This window comes from Etheostoma cragini, chromosome 9 (assembly GCF_013103735.1).
Source record: "Etheostoma cragini isolate CJK2018 chromosome 9, CSU_Ecrag_1.0, whole genome shotgun sequence".
Classification (NCBI taxonomy): Eukaryota; Metazoa; Chordata; class Actinopteri; order Perciformes; family Percidae; genus Etheostoma; species Etheostoma cragini.
The window spans coordinates 27619444-27639107 of NC_048415.1; the positions used below are offsets into that span (position 1 = coordinate 27619444).

General features: G+C 40.7%; 2 protein-coding genes and 1 long non-coding RNA gene across 15 annotated transcripts in view; 2 read left to right on the plus strand and 1 right to left on the minus strand.

Moving 5' to 3' along the window:
* The window catches only part of LOC117950574, a 12678-nt gene extending 10045 nt beyond the window's left edge, over positions 1–2633 (minus strand). Inside the window, exon 1 of the long non-coding RNA XR_004657943.1 lies at positions 2622–2633. This is a non-coding gene — a long non-coding RNA (uncharacterized LOC117950574). The remainder of the gene's footprint in view (positions 1–2621) is intronic.
* rad23ab (RAD23 homolog A, nucleotide excision repair protein b) overlaps positions 1–10201 on the plus strand; it is a 12093-nt gene extending 1892 nt beyond the window's left edge. For 2 of the 5 annotated variants that reach the window (XM_034881707.1, XM_034881711.1), the window contains exons 2-10: positions 613–694; positions 2282–2361; positions 4024–4484; positions 5458–5504; positions 6272–6399; positions 6487–6604; positions 6727–6941; positions 8390–8536; positions 9648–10201. In XM_034881707.1, the coding sequence (XP_034737598.1) occupies positions 613–694; positions 2282–2361; positions 4024–4484; positions 5458–5504; positions 6272–6399; positions 6487–6604; positions 6727–6941; positions 8390–8536; positions 9648–9761 (1392 nt within the window). In that variant the 3' untranslated portion in view covers positions 9762–10201. The remainder of the gene's footprint in view (positions 1–612; positions 695–2281; positions 2362–4023; positions 4485–5457; positions 5505–6271; positions 6400–6486; positions 6605–6726; positions 6942–8389; positions 8537–9647) is intronic. The other 3 variants (XM_034881708.1, XM_034881710.1, XM_034881709.1) reach the window with 3 other exon arrangements.
* A 2999-nt stretch (positions 10202–13200) lies between these two features.
* eps15l1a (epidermal growth factor receptor pathway substrate 15-like 1a) overlaps positions 13201–19664 on the plus strand; it is a 57864-nt gene continuing 51400 nt past the window's right edge. For all 9 annotated transcript variants that reach the window (XM_034881694.1, XM_034881700.1, XM_034881696.1 and 6 more), the window contains exons 1-5: positions 13201–13280; positions 14203–14244; positions 14388–14477; positions 17551–17598; positions 19512–19607. In XM_034881694.1, coding sequence (XP_034737585.1) covers positions 13254–13280; positions 14203–14244; positions 14388–14477; positions 17551–17598; positions 19512–19607 — 303 coding nt within the window. In that variant the 5' untranslated portion in view covers positions 13201–13253. The remainder of the gene's footprint in view (positions 13281–14202; positions 14245–14387; positions 14478–17550; positions 17599–19511; positions 19608–19664) is intronic.

Below are 19664 nucleotides of genomic sequence, written 5' to 3' on the forward strand. Positions count from 1 at the left end.
GTCTGGGTGGTCCTCTACCAGAAAGATTATGTTGAAGAAAAATATGTCTTACTTTCTTAATTACTTAAAAGAGGGCGGCAATCATCAAGACATATAAATCAAATAATATTATTCTAATTTGAAATTTGGGGGGCACAAACAGGATTTTGGAAAGTGGGGGGGACATGTCCTCCCTGTCCCCAGTTGAAGTTACGCCCTAGACGGCAGCAACAGTCAGGCCTTACACTGACTCTAAATTTAGGTTAAGGTGCGGCACCTAAGTCAAATGAATGTAAAATAATTCGGGGGCATCAAAACTAGAAACTAACTAAATTATTTTTGTCAGAACTCATGGTTGTAGTTGGTCTCTGGTGGACTTATTCAGCAAGTTCTGTATTTAAGCTTTTTGATTGTTTTATTTGTTTATTTATTACCTTCTCTAGCTTTTCCAACATTTTAGACACAGATGATGTAATAATAATGGTCCAAAATGAGGTCAAATGGCATTTTTCCCTCATTTTTTGTTAAATGTAACATTTTCTGTAGGGATGTGGACCTTTGTTGTCCTCAAACTGAGGGAAAACACTGAACCCTCCCACTAACATCATTGCTTCTTTTGTCTATGTTTGTCAGGTCAAAGCCCTGAAGGAGAAAATAGAGAAGGACAGAGGAAAAGATGCATTTCCTGCTACAGGACAAAAACTCATCTATGCAGGTGAGCCAGACAATGACTTTAACGGTGATACAGATAAAACACACATTTAATTATCATATTCAGTTTGACATTGCCCAAACAAAAGCTTGGTTTGTGTTAAAATTATGCATCGGGTCAACTCTCATTATCTCTTTTTATACTCCCCTTTAAAAATCATACCTTACCGGCAGTGCTTAGAATTCGCTTTGGCTAAATGGATGTGAAGCTAACCTAACCATTGGTTAAAATGACTGCAAACACACTGAAAAAGGATGTTGATGAGGCCATGGCGTAGGAGCCAAAATGGGCTCCTAGGTGTCCACATGTAGAAAATGATAGACTGAAAAACAACACAACTCTCCACTCGAACACCCCATGCTTTGTTGCTTACATAAAGCACTAAATCTTGCAAATGATGAGTGTTCTCAGGCTGGTTATGATTAGTCCACAGTTTGATTTTAGATGATGAATAAAATAGGTAAAAGTCCATATATTAATGTTCAGAGGTCAAACTAAAAAAGGGCAAAGTAAGAATTGTTAGGCCCTGCCTATCATTTACCCACTTTGAATTGATTCCCTAAAAGCTTCAAAGATTCACGACAAGACAAAACCAATTTTGAGCATAGCGGGGGAAGCTGCAGCGGTAATATGGTCGAGCGACCTAGAGAGTGACCGAAGAGAGCGAGCGTCGTCAAAACAAAGCAGCGAATCAGAGAAATAAAATGTTTTCACCAATTCATCATTCATCAAATGCAGCTCTGGCAGGTATGCAACATGACGACATGAATTTGCATGAACATACACGCCGACTTTCTTAAGCCAAGTGGCGTGTTATCTGTGGGCATTTTGAGCTATCCGCGTGTATGTGTATGTGTATGTCAGCGGAATTAAACTTACATGCGAGAGAAAAAGCAATGGTTGAGTTTAGGAAACGTGACGCACGGGTTGGGTTTAGGGAAAGAAGAACGGGGATGCCATCTCCGGTCTCCTGGGTGAAAATCCTGTGTTTTACCCATCCACTACCCCAACCAACCTCCCCACGTGGATTTTTGTCCTTTTATACTACTTGCTATGGCGTAATGTAAGTCAATGGGGGCCTAATGGTGTTGATAAACACTCTAAAATGTGAGTATGCGTCTTGAAAACACACCAATAATGGCATACAAATTGGCATATCATACATACGCCACTTCATGAGATCAGTCTGCACTATCACTCACAGTATCCACATTCTATTTGAAGCTTCATAAAAGCCTGTAGGTCGAAAGATAGGACGAAAGGAAAGAGGAGTTGTGCTATGATTATGTTCTACTGTTTTCATTGTTGCGTCGGTGTAAACTGACAGCTTCCATTGCAAGTAGCAGCAGATTGACTGAGACTGGCAGTCAATCTTTTCATCGAAGCATCAAATATTCAACTATTCAGGGTCACCGCCACTTAACACAACACAGTACTAGAAATTGCTACGGAGGATAATAGCTTATCCACTGTGTACCTGTTACTGCCCCATGTTAGTGTCTCCCTATAATTGGGACTATCCTGGCTTCTTATTCAAAAAATCGTGTCTTAAATATTGTCTCATTTGCGGTTTATGCTTGAATGTTGCAGGGAAAATCTTGAACGATGACACCCCGCTGAACGAGTACAAAATCGATGAGAAAAACTTTGTGGTGGTCATGGTTACCAAGGTTAGTGTCTCTTTGGATTTTTTTTTTTTTTCTTTACAAAGTAATGTCCTACTTTACTGCTGCTCTGAGTATTCTTTTAACAGAAATACAGTTTTTTATTCAGAAATTAATTCCAGTCTCTTACTTTTGGGATTACGGTTACTATTAAGAGAACGTCAGTGTCTTCCTCCGTAGACATTTCAAAATAAAAGCCTCCCACCAGCTCAAAGGGCATCCCATTCCTGGTAGGCATCTATTTGAACAGTTAACTTCTTCTTAACATCTAATTGTAACTGTTAAAAAATGAACAGTTACAGGAAGTACAGCATTTCTATGACAGGAGCTTGTTTAGCAATGGCTGCAAAAAATGAACAGTAGAAGGGTTTGAAAACGAATAGTTTTTTCAAATTAATTTTTTCATTATGTTTTGTACTTATTTGGACTACGGTGGACTTCACCAAATGTCGGACCGCGCTTCGACATTTGGTTATGAGAATAAATAAATGGTTATTATTATGAGAATAAATAATAATCTTCATGGTCTGTCCTGTCCCCCCCCCCCCCCGACGGTCATAGCTAGAGATCATCTGTGCAGCTTATACAGTTAACACGGCTAGAGCTTCACTCACTTGAGCCATCCAATTGATTGTTTAAAGTGAAAGGGGGTTGCTCAAAGCCCTGTTTGCACTTTTTCTAAAAGAGACTTTTCTATTTGACAATCTCCAAGATCTCCATTTTGTTCTCTTCGGCATCACCTAGGGCTGTAAGTGTTAATTGAGAGAGTGGAAAAAAAAACTTGTACACTGCTTTACATACAAATGAGTTCAAGAGTGAGTTTGTTGTATTTGCTCCACCTACCCACTCTGGCAGAGCAACAACTGCTAGCGTGGGTGATGGAAAACACGTCACTAAATGTGCCTACGCTTATGGTTCCTCCTGGGAACGTCGCCACACACACTCAGTTCCCTTTCGACCAGGAGCAGTGCTTAACCTCGCTGCGGCACAGGTTTCCCCCCTCGATATTTTTCCCCCTGCCAATCTGAATTTGTCTTTTCCCGTTTACTAACATACATGTATTTGAGAAATAATGTCTTATGGGGTCCACCAGAAGTTGAGGACTCTTTATTTGTTCAGCTCTTATTTTAATCCCAGCGTTTGTGTAAATTAGGATTATACTAGTCCAGTGATCTTCAACGTTTTTTAAGACAAGGATCCCTTAACTAAAAGAGAGACAGAGCAGGGACCCTCTACTACATATTGTTTACAATTAATTTGTATCAACTGGGCCTACAGTAACATGTAGGGCGGCCTAAAGTCTTAATACAGACCTTTTTACTGCACAGAATACTTATTTTATAAACTAGCCTTAACATTGTTCGTCAATAAATGTTAATAAGATGAGCGCTGCCCAAGGTGATTGTGATTGGTTAAAAGAAAATGCAAACAACCCCTGACCATTTATTCTCCTATCCAGGAATGTTGTGTGGACTAGTTGCCAGACCTTCCTACACAACGCTGTGGAGATAGAGCTGGCAATATGAGACTACAATAATACTGACATGGAAATATAACTGTGGAATTTACAAACTTAACGGCCTAGTTGAGCGAAATGAACAATGTATTGCTGCCACCTTTAATCATTATATCCATACCACTTTGATCAATTCCCAAATCTCTTTTTAGCCTAAACCAGCCCCACCTCCACAAGCAGCACCTCAGCCAACAGCCCAACCAGCTGTGGCTCCAGCACCAGCACCACCCTCTGCTTCAGGCCCCGCACTCGCCTCTGGCACAACACAAGAGCCATCCACACCGACGCATCCAGCGTCTGCACCCACATCTACCCCACAGTCGGTGCCTTGCTCCCCGCCTCCAGTGCCAGAAAACACCACCCGGGCGTTTGTTGAAACAACAGCAGCTCTGGACTCAAACACAACCCCGGGCTCAGCTCCAGCCTCGGCTCCAGCTGCTACTCCAGCCTCGGCCTCAGCTCCAGCTCCCAAAGTTGCCCAGACAGCCCCGGCCTCGGCCCCTGCAGACCGCCCCACCGCCACACCAGACCCGACCCAGCCAGAAGAAAAGCTAAGGGAAGACCCAGAGAATGAGCCATCTGCCACTGAAGAAGTCCACTCCATTGCTGCCAGGTTCGAAGAAACCTTTTGTTTATGTACAGTGAAGGGTTATATTCATCATCTGGTTGTCCAAGACACCTTTTCAAAGTATCACAGAAGATTTAGAAAACCTGGGTTAGCTAGGAAAGCTCGAATTGTAATAATGGAAACCTGGTTTAGGTGGTTAAGGTAATTTGAATGTTCTAATGGCAAAAAAAAAACCTTAAAGAATAACTTGAAGCGTTTTCATCATGGACCCTATTTTCCTATGTTTTTGTGTCTAAACGACTGAAGGGAACAACAATTATCGGTCCCGATTGGTCTTTGATTGGCTGTCTAACGTTGCACGTCACAGAGGCAGGCAGAAAAAATTGCAAAAACTTTGTAATTTCTCCGATCCTTTCTTCTGGTTCATGACCAGATGACATAATTACATTCCCATCAGCCATAGTACTTTGTGTTTAATTCTAATTAGCCAGCATGCTCACATGCTAATTGAAGTTGGTGAACATAATGACCCCACCCAACCCCACCCCCCAATTGTGGCCAGCCTAAAGCACGCCACAATAAAATCATCACTTAATCATGCTGTCCAAGTATTTTATATATAAATATACCACACCTGTGAGGTGGATGGATTTTCTCGGATAGTAGAAGTGCTCACTAACACAAATTTAGACAGATTTGTGAACCATATTTTAAGAGAAATAAGTCTTTTTTGTACATGGAAAAAGTCTTAGATCTTTGAGTTAAGCGCGTGAAAAACAGAGGCAAAAACAAAAGTGTTGCGTTTTATAATTTTGTTCAGTGTACCCGCTGAACATCTGCATGTTAGCATTGCCACTGTGGGCATATTAGCATTGAGCAGCCTCACAGAACTAGGTTGACTTCTACTTGTTTGTTTGAGTCTCTTTCTTGAACCTCAATTGTCTTGTTTCTCTGTTAAAATGTATGCTTATTGTAATTGTTTCTTTGTAATGTTGATTTTTTTTCTTTTCTTCCAAAGCCTTGTTGATGAACTGGGTCTCCTTGAAGAAGCAGCGTCAATACTGGGTAATGTATCTATGATGTAGCTTCCCTCTGTCATAAATCCAAAGCATATTTCTGTGCTGCTTATATTTAGCTTTTGCTTTAAACCCTTAGTGCCTGGTTCATGTTTGAATGAAGTAGATAGTATGCCATGTCTTTCAACCACATCAAAAGACAAGTGTTTCTTCCTGTTCTCCTCCCTCCATCATCCCACTCTGAGACCAGGGCCCCTATTTTAACGATCTAAGTGCACGGCGCAGGTGTGTTCAAAGTCCAAATCCACTATTGCTAGTTTGACAGCAGAAAAAAGGGTCAGTGTGCCAGGCACATGATTCAAAAGGGTTGTACTTGGTGTTTTCATTAAGTTATATTACCATCAGTTATTTACCTGAACATACCTTCCTGTAAGACCAGCACGCCCATGGACACATGTTCATTTGCTATTTAAACGAAGTCGGTGAAGGACGGGAAGTTGACAACTGCGTCGGTCTTAAACTAGCAAAGACACTTGCCCTGGGCTTTGTGCTATGCCGGGTGCAAGATAGGGCCCCAGAAGTGTATGCAAGTTTTGGATACTCCAAATACAGCAAAAATGCTCTACCAGGGCCACGTTCAGCCCCGACGAAATGTACCAACACATGTTTTTGTTTTTTAACCCAAAGTTGTTGCACACTGTTTCACCCTGTTCCGAGAAAACATGTTCAACCAGGGAACCGTAACATAACAGTTTAGAGATTGAACGTGTCCCTGCTTCCGTTGTCTCTCTCCTGCCCCTCCTGTTTTTTCCACAGTGACAGGTCCAGCCTATGAGAACCTGGTGTCAGAGATTATGTGCATGGGTTATGAGCGAGAGCAGGTAGTTGCGGCGCTCCGAGCCAGTTACAACAACCCGGACCGGGCAGTGGAGTATCTACTCATGGTGAGGATTTAACCAGCACGTGTGTTTATTCCCAGCCCCGTCTGCCACTGAATGCTAGAGCGTGAAGTAAATGTTTGTGAAATGCAGGGTATTCCAGCAGAGGCCAGTGATCTGCCCCCTCCGGAGCCAATTAGACAAAGTGCTCCAGCCAACCCCCCCACCCCTGCTACACAAGAACCACTGCAGCCCCCAGCAGCGTTAAACCGTAAGAGAACACCTTTGTCACTTTTATTTATGTAGACTACATGTATATAGGAAAGGACTGTCCTATATGGTTACTCCAAGAAAATGTACACTACCAGTAACCCCCCCCCGTTTCCTCCCCAGCAGGGCCGGTGTCTCGCAGCCAGCCCTCCCCTGCTGGAGGAGGCTCCGCCCCCACAGAGAACCCTCTGGAGTTCCTGAGGAACCAACCTCAGTTCCAGCAGATGAGACAGATTATCCAGCAGAACCCGGCCCTCCTACCAGCCCTTCTGCAGCAGCTAGGCAGAGACAACCCCCAGCTGCTGCAGGTACCACACCAGCACACCCACCGTGCTACAGTGGGTTTCTGCCGGAGATGAAAGTTTGTCTGTTTTTCTGTTGTACCACTTTCACACCACCTACCAGGGTCGGGCTATGGATGTCTGATAAGGGTTCAACCCTCCTTTTGGAAATTCCAACCAAGCCGATTGACATGGGTATATCCCTGGTCATGGACAATTGGACTCATTTTTTAAAAAAGACGGAGAAAAAGAAAGAGAGATTTGCGCTACCTCAGCAGCCGCACTGGACTGCTGCCGGGTGCCAGAGAGAGAGAGTTATTTTTGCTGGGTTTTTACAGGCAGTTTTGCCTGTTAAACTCTGCTACCGCTCCGCTGGCAGACTAGCGAACATCTGGGTATCCACTGCCAGGGGACTGTTCAGAAACGAATTGAACTCTCTGCTGCTTTTGAAGCTGCCTGTAATAATCCTAGTTCCAAAGAGTCTATGGTGAAAGCACAGTGAGACGTTGACAACATTTATGTTTTTTCAAAACGGCAAACATAGTGACTGACGACCTGTGACGACTGCCCAAATGTCATTTCCAACCAAACACATAATGTGTCCTTTTTTTTATTTATTTATTTGACCCAGGTTGTGCGCAATTCCCATTGAAATCTACCCTAATCTACCCTGATCAAACCCACCTGGCGACCTTGGTCACAAAGCTGAGTAGGTGGAGGAGGGTTACCCCATTCAAACATATAGTCAACCCCGGTATAACCCTGGTAGAGCCATCTGTATAAAAGGGGTATTAGTAAGAAATTTCCAAAACCTCTGATCAGAGTGGTAAGAGATGATCTGTGAGCTGCATTTCATTACAGCCACCATTTTGTAGAGTACAGTATTCTTTACAAGAGGTGTGTCTTATTCCTCAAACCCATTTTATTGCTACTTCAAGAGCATTTTGAAATGGACCCTTTAATGTGAAGGTGGCAGTCACTTGAAAACATTATGAAAAGCATCAATCAATCAATCAAAATGTATTTATATAGCACTTAACAGCAATCGGCAGGTATCCGAAGTGGTTCACATCAGAAAACAAGAATAAAACAACACATCATACTACAAAAAGAAGGAAACAGAAAACTGTATTATCCAAAAAGGTTACATAGAAACAGGAGGGTGAAATTGTCCCACCAGTACTAGTTATTAAAGCCATCCTAAACAAATAGGTTTTGAGTTTGGACCTAAAAAGAGCAACATCTGTAATAGTGCGAAAATCCCCCCACACTAACACTTTTAGTAATATACTACTTGATACATCTATTTAATCTAAATACAAAAAAAGTATGTATTTAAATATTTAGAAATTGTGAATGATCTACTTATTTGACCAAATACTGATAAATACATGATAAACCCATGTCTCCTACTGTTTGAATGACTTTTGCAATTAGCGGTTTGGTGTTTGCCTGTTTATTTGCTGAAATGTAGTATTTATATCGTTTGTATGTGTTACTTGCAGCAAATCACGCAGCACCAGGAGCGGTTTGTGCAGATGCTGAATGAGCCACGAAGCGGAGACACGGAGGGGGACGGGGCCGAGGCTCAGGGGTCACCACAAACCAACTACATCCAGGTCACCCCGCAGGAAAAGGAGGCCATTGAGAGGGTCAGTTACCAGTGTCTCTATTTGTATGGAAGCAAATAAGAGACATGCGTATTCAAATTTGAACAGTCACTGAATACTTGATATTGAAATATTTTACTTTAAAAGCCATGTTTCGGAATATATTTGTTCCGATGTCACTTCTATGAAATCCCATTATTAGTGTGTATTGTTTCAACGGTCACATATTCAGATCTAAAAATGTGTAGTTTCAGGCTAAAAAAAATTACATTATTTAAAATGGTCAAATTGAGATATTAAAGCTGAAAGACTTCACATAGAAACGATTCACATAGCAACATCAGCAAATACTTATGTCTTTTATTTGCTCTCATTGATTTGTCCTGTTGTCTGGAAAATTGCACAACTTGCGCTTTGATCAAAATAGGGTTACATTTGCTTAAATTGGCATTTGCAAGTACACAAACCTATAGCAGAATATATGTATTTTTTCAAAAAGAAAAGATTAGTATACTGAAGGTAAATATTCATGCATCTGTATTTGTCTTATTTGGATTATAGTGTATGAAGTAAATCTGTTAAATTTGTAAAATCTGGGTATTGTGGTTATATGGCCAGCTTATTCTTTATAACAGACCATTTCTAGGTAAAACGTTGCCATCCATTGCAGAGCGTTGCCATGGACGCAGTTCCGAGCACTCACCATGTGGTCCTGCATCACCCTGTCGGGGTTGTATTTGCTACAATGACCGCATTGCTCTAGTCTGCATTATTCCTTACTTACTATCTGGTGTTCCTATATCCTGCTGTGATTATACATTGTTAAAGAAAGATAGACCACACATCTCCACTTTCTCCCACTGTAAAAAAAGAAAAAGTTAAGCCAAAATATAGATACGGATGCCATCATCCATTGGAGCTGCAGTATTGAAGTCCCGCCCATACACCTGCCTGCCCAAATGCTGTTAATCACAGCTGTCAATCATGACGTTTCACTCCATTTTTATAGGATCACCCTGCGACAAACCGCTGAATGTCTTTTTACTGCTGCGAGTGACAGCTCATAACTGTACGCACCCTTGCAAGTAACTGTCTCAGACACAGCACAACTGTTTTGTATGTGTGTAACATGAGCATGTGTGTTGTGTTCCAGTTAAAAGCGCTGGGCTTTCCAGAAGGCTTAGTCATCCAGGCTTACTTCGCCTGCGAGAAGAATGAGAATCTAGCTGCTAACTTCCTGCTACAGCAAACGTGGGACGACGAGTAACCACAACCTCACCTGACACATCACCGTTCAACAGAGGGCCGCAGAATAGATGACCGCCCTACACCAGGTTCCACCAGGGACGAACAGGAGAGGGAGAGGACTGTTCTTTTTATGCCATGTGACTGTGGTCTAATTATGGGGGCGATGGTGATCGCGAAGACATGCTGTTGAAAGTTAGCTGTGCTGCCTACCCTTCCATTCAGCCGTGACGATCATCATAGCAGCTCAAGTTGAGCCGCGCCTCACCGCTGATATCATAAATGCTGCCGCTTGTGCCGAGCGATCACACTGAGAGAAGTCCTGCTAGGAAACCGAACAAAACTCTGCATCACCTTCTCAGGCCGACAGGTTTTGATATACAGGGTTTCCTCTGCAGTCAGCACACAGACTGCCTGCAGAAGATGTGTTAAACTTTGACAACTGTACATATACAGTTTATACTACGGTGGCCATCGGGGCCAAACGCACTGCAACCTGATCAAACACGCCAAAAAAGACAAAACAGTAGCAAATTATAAAAACATCTACATTCATTTGACAACACATGCTCATGATTTTAGCCAACGTGCTGCAGTTACAGAAACAATGCCAAAAGAAAAGCACACAAACTCCAACAACAGAAACGATGCAAAAATAAAAGCACACAATGGCTGAAAATAAATGCAACTAAAAAACGTTGCATCCAGATTACACAACGGCCTCTAGGGGGAGCGCTTAGTGGAACAGCTGGATTTTGTGTGTCTTTGCAGCGTGTTTGCTAAATGCTGCGCATGTGTTGTCAAAATTATGGAGGTGTTTTCTTCATTTGCTTGCGTTTGGTCTATTTGCGCGTTTCATTAAGTTGTGGTGCGTTTGCACCTGTTGGCCACCGTAGTATACACTACGCATGGGTGGCAAATTCACTTCACTAAAGGGCCGTACTGGAAAATAAGAATCACATCAAGGGCCAGACATGTCTAGTTTATTGACATGCTTTTCCTTGATTCAAAAAGTAAAATACCTTTTGACTGTCTAACTGCCCCACGCAGTTTTGTTTCTTTTTCCGTCTTTTTTTTGTGGCGTCCTCTGACATTGTAGTCAATTTGTTACTTTTTTTTACACTTTTGTTGCATTGTTGTTCGACATAAAGCAAAGTTAGAAAAAAAGTTCCTTAGCCATCATTGAATTTAGCAAAACAAGAAGCACAGTTTCCTGTCTTTTTGGTTTAGCGCACAGGTAGGCTTGTCAAAATCTATTGTGAACCTAAACTGATATTTGGCCCAGATCAAAATCCGGGAGGGGCCGGATTTTCTCCCCCGGGCCTTGAGTTTGACACCCCTGCACTACATGACTTAAAAACAACATGCGTTTGCCAACCTTTCATCTTGAGTTCACCTGAAAATGTGATGCAAATTGTTGACGTCACGGTTTGAGAGCTAGCATTGCTTTATATTGAAGTTCAGGTCTGATCATTTCATTTATTCTGCCTCTGTATTATCTTCAGTAAAAATAAAAAAAATCCCAAGCACTCAAAATATCTTAGCTCCAACTAGCACAACTTTTGGTAGTGTTTGGACCTTGCAATAAGCATGCAGATGTGATTGACATCTGCATGCTTATTGAAATTGCTGCAGATGATTGGAAACTTTTCAGCCCATTCCTGCCAGAGAAAAAGCTAAATCAGATGAAATGTTAGGAATGGAAATTCAACAGGTTAAGATATTAACTTATTATTTAGACTTACTATCTAAATTTTGTTGGTGTCATTATTTTGACTTAATAAAAAATAATACAAAATGTTGACTTGGTATATACAATTTTGGTTTAGGTCAATATTTCACTTTGTATCTTGTTTGACTTACTTTGAATAAGTCAAAATAAAACATTTGACTTTGAAAGTCTTTATTTTATTATTTTGACTCACCATGAGTAGATATTTCTTTTTATTACTCTAAACTTTTTCCTGATCTTTAATAACACCTTTTTGTGGCAGAAAGGGGCTTCCAAAAACTAAAGATGTTCAAAAATCTGTCCCAACATGTTGCACTCTATTAGGAACATAAAATGAATTAGTGGTGCAGTCACAGTATTTTACCTCTTGTCAAGGTGATGTGTACTGTGGTTATATTATATTAGGTATATTATATCTTGTGGGAGAAGAGGTGCCCACCCAAATGCAGCACTGCTTTAGTTGTCATTGTGGTCTTTCACTGTGAATGTGTTTGTTTGGGTATTTTGCAGATGAGGGAATTTGAAGGTTGATTATGAAGTGCCACATAGCATGCCTTGTGAGCTAAATATCTGACTTTAGAAAAGAAAAGTTGTGTTATAAATACTTACTTAGCTGGAATAATTGAGCATAGTTCACTTCCACCATCTGTTTCTGTTCCATTTGTCTCATATCACATCTATGCATCTTAAAGCCGTAAGACTTCCTTCATGCCTTATGGTTGTTAAACACTTGAACATGTTTCATTTTAAAAATGGGGTTGTATAGTTTACAATAAAGTATTTCATTATTGATAATTAATCAGTTATTGTTTCAAAAGTGGACTAAAGGGAATAAGTGCTAGGAGCCAAAACACTTTTTTTCAGCTTTAAGCATGTAGTTTGCAGTCTCTCCTTTTACTTCTCTATATTATGTTTTAATTGAAAATGACTGGAAGTGTTGTATTATATTGTATATTGGATATACAAACTCTGGGGGGGAAAGGCACTTTACTGGGACAAATGCTATTCTTTAGTTGTTAAGGGTTGTTGGATGCATGGGATTGTTAGTTATTTATAGCATGGCAGTGGGCTGGAATGATGTGTGGTATTATCTCAGTTTATCTGTTTTATCCTTTCTGTCTGTTTTTGTTTTGGGGTTTATAAAAAAAACTGGTAGAGGTTATGCTGAATAGTTGTGAAAAAACATTTGTTTAAGCATTGTGTAAAATAAATGGCTTTTACAAAGTGGGTGAGGCAGCAGGTGATGTTTTATCATGAATGATCTTAGTGCAAGCACTAGGTTACATACTGTATTTCCCTGCAGGTACACTTATCAGATTGATTTTAACGTGTGATGTAGACAAGCAGTGAAATAATAGCGTGATATATGTTGTTATCACATTAAAAATCACATTATTCCTTAAACAAGCTCTGACACACCGGCGACAAGTATTAGGATTTGTAATTGTACATTTCGACATTTAACCTCAATGTGTTTCCGGTACGAAATTAATACAATGTAAACCAACTTAAGCCGGGAGTGTTTGGGTGGGTAATATTAGTGCCGAATTAAAAAGCGTACCCTAACGAGCAATCACAAGTTAAACATGATCTTTTGGGATTCATTAATTCATGATTTTGCAAGTAGGCAACATTAAATTAGAAGATTCTTTAGTGGAGTTCAACAGCTTTCTGTGACATAGGGTTGTCCCACATCCTGTAAGTCTATGGTTTGTCCGCCAGGGGCGTGTTGCCTTGGAGAGGGAGGAGGAGGGTGGGTGCGTTCCCGCAGCAACAGGGAAGATGGCAGCTCTCACATCTCTCACCCAGGTAAAGGCGCAGCAATTTAAAACCACACATCTAAAAGCTAAGATAATTAATAACATTAAACATTACTACTTATGTAATGCCACTGCATTTCAATTTGACTCTGGAAAGAGCACGAGCTCGCTTTAAAATACAGCTAGAAAAAAAACGGGTGGATTAAGGCCTATTGCAGTACCGTTATGTTGCGGTCTGGTTAGCCTCAGCTGATACTAGCTAGCTGTGTAGCTAGCTATTTACCCGCGACCTATCTTACAATAAACGTACCAATTATACATTTAAAAGTTTTAAGTACCGTGTACACTGTATACAAAGTTAGGGGGCAGACCGGCCATCGCTCATATATTTAATAAAGCAGCAGAAACTCAGATAACGTTCAGTCCTTTAGCTAGCAAACCTTAGCTAACCTAGCCCTGATGCCAAGTAGTGTGATGATGGAGATAAACATGCTCGGCTATAGCCTCACGAGCTGGCTAACTCCAGCTAACCTGGGCTATGCTCTGGTTAATGATGCTGATGTGAGTTGGCTCTTGGTAGTCATGTTTACTGGTTACCAAGTAAATGTTAAGGCTGATGAGCAGAGCACCCAGGGTCGGGATGGTCTCGCCTGCTTTGCTTGCGCAACAGTCATGTAATAGCATGACTGTGGCAATGGCAGTGTAGTTGGTTTGTGATATCTTTGTTAATGATTGGGAGCAGCAGGGCTTGGGCGCCCCTCTAGCGGAAACGCTATTAGCATTAAATGAGCTCTATAGTATCTAGGCTTAGCTAGCTAGTTAGAGTCAGTGCGTACTCACAGTGTCTATTTTGGTATTGGGCAGCTCATTTTAAGTTTTGACTTAAAAATGAAACTACACTGCTAACATGCTTTCAGTACTTACTTATATGGGTTAATTTATTGTGCAATAACATTACCTCTCTGCCACAGTTGTCAAGTGGGAACCCTGTATATGAGAACTTTTACAGACAGGTAAGATGTTTAGTCAAAGTATAATAAGTATGACACTAATTTATATTAGTAACAAAAGGGCAGCTCACATGTTTGAGTGAGTCTAAAATGAAGTGCATGAATATAAAATACAGTACACTCAGACTGTGTGTGTTTGCTCTAAGGTGGACCCTGGGAATACAGGGAAAGTGGGACCAACAGAAGCTGCCTTGTTCTTAAAAAAGTCTGGACTACCTGACATTACATTGGGAAAGGTAGGTTGTGGCAAAAGTCACACTGTTTTCTGTGTACTGGCTGATGGTGTCAATGTTTCTTAACATAAAGTTGGAGAGGTATGTTAGGTTTGTTTTTATACAGTGGTTTGTTGTAGTTTGTAGATCACACGTGGTCTTGGTACAGTTGTGGATTGTGTGCAGGGCCAGATTAACCATTCACTGTACCTCTGGACAATAACATTTATGTGCCCTTCCCGGAAAGAAACCCATTGCATTATAGTCACCATTATCGAGTGTATTTTAATAATAAATATCTTATCAAGTGCATTCAAGAGAAATTAAACCACCATCCACCATTGTTCATCATGGCTTTGTTGAAAAAAACTGTTTACTTGTAACTTAATCGATTTACGGCAACCAATATACTGCCAGCTGGTAGCAGTTATTGGTTCTAGTAAAATCCTAATGTGCATCCCTGTATAGGCATGTTTTAGTAATTACAGGCCAACCTTCCACACTAAGGCATATTGTGTTATGGCTCAATTTTGATTTAGCTGATGGACCTTACATACTGGCCTTTTTTCTTGACTTCAAATATACAAACTGGTCCACAATATCCTCCTAATAAAAACCTCTAACAAGTTCATGTTTGATGGCAAGGAATGAAAGTAAAGAGCTGTATCTGTGACATTGTGGTCAGAGAGTCTGCAGTTATTAGGGCTGGGTTGGTTTTACTTTGTTCCTATTTCATTCTTTCACGATACATGGGTGCTGATTTGATTTATTCAGATTTTCATGTATTGCGATTCAAGAAATACAGCGATTCGATAGTTCAATCAATCTGACATTTATTTCATTTGTAAAAAAAGAACATAACATGGATATCCTGCGTTTTCTTCTGTATCTCTGTTTTGCTGGAAACAGATGGAATGTAGCCACCATCAGCAGCACAGTATAAACAGAAAATATTTAGGTGAATTAATGGTAAAAGAATAAATAAATAATGTTGATTCTAGGAAAAGAATCAATTTAAAAAATCGTCGCCAAATAAAAAAAATATGCACGTTTTTTGATTTTTAGTTTTTTCCTGGGCGATACAGAGAAAATCAAACATCACTATATTCTTGACCAAATACCTCAATGTTGATATTGCGACAATATTGTATGGTTGACTGTTGGTGCTTTAACAAAATGTTATTATACAATGAGATTTTTGATAAATATTCTCCAGAAATGATTTCATAACCTAGTGGGTAAAGGTAAATAGTAGAACAGCTAGAACAGTCTGGTAGGTTCAGAAAACAACATCACTTGACTGAAATACAGCCTGTAAAACCAGGTAAAGACAGCATATTACGATATATCCAAAATCTAAGACGATATCTAGTCTCATGTCGCAATGTCAATACAACATCAATATATTGCCCAGCCCTACCTTATATCCTAATATTTGGGAAATTTGCGAGTTTGTAATCATAAGCAAGATTTATCAGTGTTTATATACGAACAACAAAATAACTGAGTGTGTCTTATATAAAAGGGAGTTGATGACGGGCTTTCCTCCGCAGCACTGTGGAGGAAGGTCTGGCAACGCAAGACTATCTGAAAGTTGTTGCTTGTAGTGACAAACTCACAGGGCATTATTTCTTACTCTGCAGATCCCCTAAGCTCTACAGAGCGTCTCAGCGTCTTTCAGCTTGTTGTTTTAATTGTACGGCATGCACAGTTCTACATCTTCACTGTTGTTTCACTCACTGTGGACAGACCTACTTTGTATCTTTGGACATATTTTCTAACTTGCCTATCTACCACGTACCTTGGTGTTTCACAGCTATAAGCACTGGCTGCTGTTGTTGGCATTACTCTGGGGAGAAGATGAACAGATTATTGTAAATGCAATTAGAGTGACATTGTTACCAATGGACTGTAGCCACAGCAAGCGTGTCCAGCTTTTATCAAGACATTAAAGGCACTTTACTCACATGGTATTTTTCCATCGGCCCTTTTGGCCACGCAGAGTCAAACCATGCCACGCTGATTTGTGTTTCCATTATTAGTTTAAATGCACCGTGCTGTGCAGAGTTGCCAGTTATCTCCACAGCGCTGTGTCAGTGATTGAGTATGATCTGGCTCCACCACCTATCTATTCTGGGACAGGGGGAAAACGCTTTGTCCTTTTTTGTATGTCCTTAAACCACTTGTGTCAAACTCAAGGCTCGCAGGCTAAAGCCGGCCCCTTTCAAATTTTAATCCGGCCCACATATCAGTTTAGGTTCCCAATACATTTTGGCCCGCCTAGGTGTGTGCCAAACCAAAAATAACAGAAAATGTTTGCAAACTGCAGTCACGTGTCAATCACGCACAAAACAAGAAAGTTTTAATATTCAGGCTGTGAAACTGGTTTCTGTGAGTCAGTTGTGTGGTAGCCTGCTTTTGAAAATTTAATCGGAGGGATTTATGTGGACCACATAGTATCAAACGTTTTCTGATTAAATAAAATCATGCCAATAAACTGTACATGTCTGACCCCTTATGTGTCAATGTCAAAAAGGTTCAAAAACTTAAACAAAAAATAAATATCAACAAAAACATGTTTAAACCAAAGAATGCTCATAAACTGTCAAATCTCTATCAAGAAACGTCAGATGTCATAAAATTTTTTTTTGAAAGCATCAAATGCGTGAAAAATGTCCAAAAAACTGTCAAAACCATCCACCGGCAACTCAATTCTGGATTGGCCAACGGCACATTCAAATCAAATCATTTAATAAGCATTCTCCGACAAGGGCAAGAGAATGGTAACGCCATTTATGACACGATGATGCCTGCACAGGCAACTGGGTTGTTACATTCACTCGCCAGACTTGCCGTTTAAGTTGCCCCGGGCCATCGGGCAACCTATATTGATGAACCCTGCAGTCCAAATCATACATGATTGGATACAGAGTTTGAATTGTAATGTAATACATAAAAAAAGAAATTTGATATGAAAATACTCACAAATTAATATTTGACAAAAGAATTGTGTGTAAAACAGATAAATGAACAATTAACAAAGGGACATGAGATCCGATCTCACGCTGTCTTTAATGCTGTGTGTTATGTGTTTCAGGTCTGGGATTTGGCCGATCCTGATGGCAAAGGCTATCTGGACAAACAGGTAGGGGACAGATGACTTCTCGTGCAAAAATACTTAAAGACAGAAAAAGTCCTCCACAGGTTGATCTAATAAGACAACCCCTAGTGTTTTAATGCCCTAAAATTTGCTTATGCTAGAATGTCCAGTTCAAATAAAAGTGAATGAAAAAGGATTCAGGATTCAAGAGGATTCATTTTAAAATTCTTTCATTTGCATTTAAAGCATTGAATGGCCTTGCCCCGCCTTACCTCTCTGAGCTGCTGCACCCTCTCACTCCCGGCCGATCTCTCAGGTCAGCTGATCAGCTGCTCCTGACGGTGCCTAAAGCTAGGCTTAAGCTCAGAGGGGATCGAGCGTATGTAGTTGCAGCTCCAAAATGTTGGAATGGGCTGCCTCTGCACATTAGACAGCTCAAAACCCACCTCTTTTCTGTGGCTTTTAACACCAAGTAGAGTGTTGATTGAGATGTGTATACTTATATATTTTTACCATGTTCTGGCAGTGCATTTTAGTTATTACATTTTTTCTTTTTATTTAATTGTGTTGCTTTTATCTTTATATATCGCGTTTTTGTTCATTTCTGTTGTCATATTCACCCGTAACTGTAACATTTAAAGATACACAGGCTGGGTTTGAGTCCGACCTGTGGCCCTTTGCTGCATGTCATTCCTATTTCCTCTTTGCCCCTTTCTTTTTGTCAGCTGTCCTATCAATTTAGGACAACTGTTTACACTGTTGTTCTGATATATCTGTCCGTTCTGCTGTGCTTTGTTGCTTTGCAACCATCTTGGATTAACCAAGTCTAGGGTTGACTACAGACTACTAGTTTGGGTGGTGTCATTTTCTTCAACGGGCCTCCAATTGGCTTTCCAAGCTAACGTTAGTTACAGTGTTGACATATGAAAGCATCAAACATGTATTTTAGATGAAAGAGATTAGAGTTTGTCCAGTTGTTCCTCGTCCCTGTTTGCGCAGCACCGTTAATTTGTGTGAACGGGACACAGGTTTCTAATCTGAAGTTATTGTTAACAAACATTATGAAGTGGTCTATTCTTTTAAAATGATTTCTTATATGTAAATTAAGTAAACTAATTAAGATTTTATTTTTCTGACAGCTGACCCTTGTTAACATTCGACATTTCCCTTTTGGGATTGTTCTGCCGGATGCATGTGTTTTGGCCAATGCCTTTCTCTTTCTGCGTGTTGGCGTTCCAAACTCTGGTGGATTTTTGAGGACTATGCTCAGACATAGCACCGCCCAAGGCGATTGCGATTGGTTTAAAGAAATGCCAATAAACCAGAGCACCTTTTTTCCCAATCTGGAATGTTGTGTGGACTAGCCAGACCCTCCTCCGCAGCACAGTGGAGGAAGGTCTGACTATGCGAGACTACAGTTCACCCAGACGGAAGGCTCTGACATTGGCTACTTTCTGCGTTCCACGGACAGCTGCGGTCTTGTACCGGTCGCGCAGCCACGATGTTTCAGCGACTTTCCTGGAACTGCTTGCGTGTCCCTGAAACAAGTCCTCAGCTGTGCGTAGAGCATACGTACATCCGAGCATGTTTCCTGCGCACCCACCTGCGAGGTAGCTGTGTGTTTGCCTGGCACACTGGTGTGTAGGATGGCCTTTTTTAACCCACCAGTCCTTTTCAATATTGTGGTGTGTGTCAAAACATTCTTTTTAAAATATTTTTTAAAACGGTTTTATTGATAGTATTCCTCGGTCAAAATTGTCATTGACGGTTAATGGTTAATTCGTTAATTACAAACATCCCTAATACAAATATCCTTTTAAATTTTTTCTTTTTTATCAAAAAAAATCAAGCATTTATGACACAAGTTCTATGTCTTTGAGTTGCTACATCAATGTTAGTTATCTTAGCTAGAGAAAGAGAAAGACATGATGGGTAATGCAGTGTGTTTTCTCTCCCAGGGGTTTTACGTAGCTCTGCGGCTGGTGGCCTGCGCACAGAGCGGTCAGGAAGTCAGTCTGTCCAGCCTCAACCTCACAGTCCCTCCACCCAAGTTTGTGAGTTTGACTTTATCATTAAAGCTCAAATCCACGTATAACACACACACACACACA